This window comes from Chrysochloris asiatica, unplaced genomic scaffold (genome assembly GCF_000296735.1).
Source record: "Chrysochloris asiatica unplaced genomic scaffold, ChrAsi1.0 scaffold00127, whole genome shotgun sequence".
Taxonomy (NCBI): domain Eukaryota; kingdom Metazoa; phylum Chordata; class Mammalia; order Afrosoricida; family Chrysochloridae; genus Chrysochloris; species Chrysochloris asiatica.
The window spans coordinates 1,545,741-1,551,950 of NW_006408645.1; the positions used below are offsets into that span (position 1 = coordinate 1,545,741).

The window sequence follows — 6,210 nt, forward strand, 5'->3', positions numbered from 1 at the left end:
GGAGAAGCAGGAACTCACCTTGCTAGATGACACATTTCCTAAGTTCGAGGCTTGTCTTGTACCTGACCAGGCAGATGACAGAGTGAGCCCAGACCAGGCAGTACCCAGTGTGGCCAGAGAAGCGGTAGTCTCTAAGCAGGTGTCACTGAAGGGCCCTCCCTGCCAGCAGCCAGAGCCCACCCCACCTGAGGTCCCCAGCCCCATCCTCATTTCCACCCCTTCTCCTCAGAAGGATGGCTGATGCCCAGACACAGGTGGCCCCTGCAACAACCATCCCGATGCCGAGCACAGAGGACCTGCCCCTGCCACCACCCCCATCCAAGGAGTCCTTCTCCAAGTTCCACCAGCAGCGACAGGCCAGCGAGTTACGCCGTCTCTACAAGCACATCCACCCTGAGCTCCGCAAGAACCTGGCTGAGGCCGTGGAGGAGGATCTGGCTGAGGTCCTGAGCTCTGAAGAGCCCACGGAGGGTGACGTGCAGTGCATGCGCTGGATCTTTGAGAACTGGCGTCTGGATGCCATTGGGGACCGTGAGAAGCCAGCTGCCAAGGAGCCCGTGCCAGGTGGTGATGTCCAGGCCACCTCCCGCAAGTTTGAGGAAGGATCCTTTGCCAACAGCATAGACCAGGAGGACCCTGCTGGTCCCCGGGCCTCAGGAGGGGATGTTCGTGCAGCCCGCTGGTTGTTTGAGACCAAGTCACTCGATGAGCTGACGGGCCAAGAGGAGCCACCGGAGGCTCCAGTGAAGGAACCTGCAGCCAGCGGAGATGTCCAGGGCACTAGGATGCTCTTTGAGACCCGGCCACTGGACCGCCTGGGCTCCCGCCCCTCCATCCAAGAGCAGAGCCCCCTGGAGCTACGCTCTGAGATCCAGGAGCTGAAGGGCGATGTGAAGAAGACAGTGAAGCTATTCCAGACGGAACCTCTGTGTGCCATTCAGGATGCAGAGGGCGCCATCCATGAGATCAAGGCTGCGTGCCGCGAGGAGATCCACAGCAATGCGGTGAGGTCTGCCCGCTGGCTCTTTGAGACCAAACCTTTAGACGCCATTAACCGTGACCCCAGCCAGGTGCGGGTAATTCGGGGTATCTCCCTGGAGGAGGAAGCTCGGCCTGATGTCAGCGCAACTCGCTGGATCTTTGAGACACAGCCCCTGGATGCCATCAGGGAAATCATTGTGGATGAGAAAGACTTCCAGCCATCTCCAGATCTTATTCCTCCTGGCCCAGATGTTCAACAGCAGCGGCATCTGTTTGAGACTCGAGCTTTGGACACTCTGAAGGGGGAAGAGGAGGCTGGAACAGAGGCCCCACCCAAGGAGGAGGTGGTCCCTGGAGACGTCCGCTCCACCCTATGGCTGTTTGAGATGAAGCCCCAGAATGCTCCTAGAGACAGTGTCCAAGTGGGTCACCTGCAGCGGGTGGATGCCCAGGACAGTGGGTGTCTATCTAGTGGTGGCTCCTCAGCACTGCCCCTCTCTCAGAATGCCTCTGAGAGAGACAAGCTGAAGGGGGACGTGAAGACCTTCAAGAACCTTTTTGAGACCCTTCCCTTGGACAGTATCAGGCAGGATGAGCCTGCAGCCTCTGGGAGCATGAACAGGACAGAGGGGACTGATTCCTCTGGGCAGCCCCAAAGCACAGGGTCCCCAGTGTATGCGATGCAGGATGGCAAGGGCCAACTCCATGCCCTGACATCTGTCAGCAGAGAGCAGGTAGTTGGGGGCGATGTGAAGGGTTATAGGTGGATGTTCGAGACACAGCCCCTAGACCAACTGGGTCGACACCCAAGTACCGTGGATGTGGTGCGGGGCATCACTCAACAGGACGTGGTGGCCGGGGACGTGAGCACCACTAGGTGGCTCTTTGAAACCCAGCCCCTAGAGGTGATCCACCAGCGAGAGCAACAGGAGCGAGAGGAAAAAGAGGACAAAGATCAGAGAGGTACCCAGCCTGAGGCCCTGCCAAAGGGCGACGTGCAGACCATCAAGTGGTTATTTGAGACATGCCCAATGAGCGAGCTGGCAGAGAAGCAGGGGTCAGAGGTAACAGATCCCACAACCAAGTCAGAGGTCCGGTCCTGCACCTGGATGTTTGAGCCTCAATCCCTGCACAGACCAGAGGGCTCCAGGGAGCAGCACCTACGAGTTGGCCAGGTCCAGGCAGGGGAAAGACAGACAGATGGACATGTGTTTGAGACTGAGCCTATGCAGGCCTCAGACCACCCCTGCAGGAGAGGGCCGATACGATACTGCAGCCGAGTAGAGATTCCTTCTGGGCAAGTGTCTCGTCAGAAGGAGGTTTTCCAAGCCTTAGAGGCAGGCAAGAGAGAAGACCAGGGATCCAGGGTAGTTCCTGGGCCCATCCCTGGGGGCGCTGTGAACAAGTTCACATGGCTGTTTGAGAATTGTCCCATGGACTCACTAGCAGCCAAAAGCATCCGAGGGGGTGACCTCCAGGAGGGGCAGCAGCCGGTGGGCCCTTCAGGCAACGGGCTACTGGAGAGGCAGGAGACTGCCACTGAAGGAACCCTTCGGACTCTGCATGCCACGCCTGGCATCCTGCACCATGGGGGCATCCTCATGGAGGTCCGAGGGCCTGGGGAGCTCTGCCTTGCCAAGTATGTGCTCCCGGGCACAGGGTCAGGGCGCCCCCACATTCGGAAAGAGGAGCTGGTGTTTGGCGAGCTTCCCAGAATCGTTCGCCAAGTGCTTTGCCGGCCAGACGTGGACCAGCAGGGACTGCTGGTACAGGAGGACCCCGCAGGCCAGCTCCGACTCACGCCTCTTAGGTTGCCAGCGCCAGGCAGCTGCAGGAGCATGGAGGACCTGGACCCCGAGCTCCAGCAGGTGCTGGCGTGTGGCCTCACACCCTCCGTGGTGAGGACTGGCCTGGTGATGCAGGAGACTGAACAGGGCCTAGTAGCTCTGACCGCCTATTCCCTCCAGCCCCGGCCAGTCAGTAGGGCCCCCGAGAGGAGCAGCGTGCAGCTGTTGGCCAGCTGCATAGACAAAGGGGACCTGAGTAGCCTGCAGAGTCTGCGGTGGGAGCCGCCGACTGACCCAAGTCCAGTGCCAGGCAACGAGGGGGCCCAGAAGCTGCCCCTGACGGAGCACATCATCCATGTGCCTCCCCTGGATCCTAGCCTGGGATTAGGACATCTTCAAGGTCCCCCACCACCAGCTGGAAACACAGTCCCTCTGCCTGGGGACACTGCAGCTGCAGCCCGCTTACAGGGAATGGAAAAGCAGGAAGAAGGTCGCACTGGACAGAAAGTTGGGAAGGGAGCCATGACCGTGTCCCAGGACCCTGGAGCCCCAGACCTCCAGGCTGCCATGCAGAGTCTGCGGATTGCAACAGCCGAGGCTCAGAGTCTGCACCAGCACGTTCTGAACAAGCACAAGCAGAGCCTGGGCCCTGGGGCTACCTCCTCACCCTTCCAGAATGGTCTTCCACAAGCACCAGCCGTAACCCCTGGGGCTGCCCACAGCAACGCCAGGCCTGTGGCTGGAGGTGACCCCAAGATGCCAGCAGCCCCCAGAAAGGTCAGTGGGGAACCAAAAGCACTGCCCAGAGGGCTGCCTGGGGGGCGGGTGACTGCTGCAGGCGTCTACTCTGCGCACCCAGTGAGGACCTTTGACACATCCAGGGGTGTCCAACCTCCCAAAGGGGAACCCCAGCCAAGGGACAAGGACACTGCCCTCCCAGTTCAGACTCCTACCCCACACCAGGGAGACCTGGGCCAGAGTCTCCAACCAGAGCCTGGGGACGGCACACAGAGTGCCCGGGGGCCTCCAGGGAAGGCGATGGCAGACGTGAGCCCGGGGAGCCTCCACGCTGCAGAGATCACCCTGAAAGCTGCCCCTTTAGCCCACCACACTCTGGCCTCTGGGCCTCAGGCTGCAGGTGCCAGCCTGCACTCCCATAATGCCTCTGTTCCTCCTCCTCCTCCTCTCCCAGCTGTTGTGACAGGACTCGACTTCCCAGCCAGAACTCACCACCAAGACAACTCCATCCAGCAAGCCTCCAAGCCCCTACAAGAACCCCTTCTCCACTCCCATAGCAGCAGTGATGGCCAGAGAACCCCCGAAGGGTCACAGAAAAAGATGGCTCCCCCAAGAAAGAAACCCCAACTGCCCCCCAAACCTGCCCACCTATCCCTTATCCATCCTCCTCGGAGGCTGCCCAAGCCCCTAGCTCCGTCTCCCGGATCCTCCTTAGAGGTGGGGCCAGGAGAACATAAACAAGGTGAGAAAGATATGGCCATCCTTAAGAACAAGGGTGCTACTGCTGCAGGTGAGGCTGGCCCCCAACATGTCCTCAACACCATGGGCCCCAAGCCCCCCGAGAGCCAAGCTGTGGGCAGCAATGTCCAGAGTCCTGAGCTCCTCAAAATCAAAGCTCCCAGCAGTGACCCCACCTCACCACAGCGGGACCCCAACCCCCCACAAAAGCCACCCCAGGAAGGTTCCCAGCTGGTGGTCCCTGGGAGCCTGGAGACACAGGGCAGCCAACAAGAGCTCCAGGGCCTTCTCAGCCAAGTGCAAGCCCTGGAGAAAGAGGCTGTCAGCAGGGTGGACATGCAGGCACTGCGGAAGCTCTTTGAGGCTGTGCCTGAGCTGAGAGGAGCTGCCCTTCACATGCCTGCCGTTCCCCACAAGACCGAGGCCTCAGTAGAACAGGCCTTTGGAGAGCTGACACGGGTCAGCACGGAAGTTGCCCGGTTGAAAGAACAGACCCTGGCCAGGCTGCTGGACATAGAGGAAGCTGTTCACAAAGCCCTCAGCTCCATGTCTAATCTTCAACCTGAGGCTAATAGCAGAGACCATTCCCAGGGAACCTCCCCGGACCACAGTGCCCACAAGGTCAGTATCATATCCAGCAGCAGGCCTGATTGGCCAGTTCAGGAGGCCAGGGGTCAAGCTGCGGTCAGGAGCCAAACTGAGGTTGGATGCAATGCTGAGGTCCAGCATCAAGCTAAGGTTAGGAATCACACAGAGGTCAGAGGCCCAGCAGCCCCCATTACCTCTCCAACCAGGAAGCTGGAGGCACTGAGAGAAGATGCAGACCTCCCTCAGGTCTTACCTTCATGCAGAGATTCATCCTCCTCCCCAACCTTCATCTCCATCCAGTCAGCTACAAGGAAGCCTCTGGAAGCTGCCAGCCCCAAGGGCAGCCCCAGCATCACAGCAAAAAACGAACACCTGGTCCAGAAAGATGTCCAAGATGTAGCCGGCAGGAAGGAGGTCACCCAGTCCTCTGAACAGTTGGAGTCTATTCCTGCCTTGGCCAGCCCCCTGCCCACTGGGCAGCAGAAGAGTGTTCTGGAGCTACAGACTGGGCCTGGTGGCTCTCAGCACTTCGAAGCCATGAGAACCGTGACCGAGCAGTATGAGGAGATGGACCAGTTTGGGAACACAGTCCTAGCATCCTCCAGAACAGTCACTAAGCAGGCAGAGCCACCTAGGGGCACAGGCCCCCACCCTGGGCTCCTTGCCCCCTACTTTCTGCGGCAGTTCCTACACAGTCCCTAAAGGCTCAGCAGTAGCCTGGCAGACCCTAGGATGGGGCCTTTGCTCTGCGGCCGCTCCCAGCCAGCTGCCCAGTGAGCTTCCCACCTCCCATCACAGCTCCCACCCACTGTTGGGGCACCTCCTTCCAGGGTCCCAGACTGAGGTAGGCACCTACCTCCCGCACACATGAGGAAGGACCAAGGAAGAAGAAAGGGCATCTTTGGGAAATTGTTATGAACAGTTTTCTCTCAATTCCATCAATAGGCCCAGACCTTGCAAGGAGGAAAAAAAGGTCAGAAGAGGCCCTCAGATGGGCACAGGCACCCAAATAGGACGAGGGTTTCCAGCTGGAGGATGTAATGTGGACAGACACATGCTACACACGGAGGCTTGGCTGCTGCACATACACACACACACACACACACACACACACACACTTGGGTGTATACACTGCTGCCTGTGCTGAACTCCCCTGCGAGTACAACTCCACCCCTAGCCTTTGTTTCTTTTGAGTGGTCTTAGCCATTTGCTCCGTAATCCCTGCAGAGAGCCAGAGCCAAACGAACAGGAATTGGACTCTGCCTGGGATGGCCTGAGGGTCCACAAGGAACCGGTCACCAGCTCCATCAGTCAGCCCATCCCAGAGGCCCAAAGGCCACAATGAGTGAGTCAGCAATCAGCAATGTTCCTAGAAGCC

At 59.3% G+C, this 6,210-nt stretch overlaps 1 protein-coding gene across 1 annotated transcript; it reads left to right on the forward strand.

Moving 5' to 3' along the window:
* Positions 1 to 233: 233 nt before the first annotated feature.
* On the forward strand, positions 234 to 5,609 carry XIRP1 (xin actin-binding repeat containing 1). The gene is given in 1 exon segment (XM_006878353.1): positions 234 to 5,609. A coding segment is annotated over 1 exon segment (5,376 nt).
* The last annotated feature ends 601 nt before the right edge of the window (positions 5,610 to 6,210 follow it).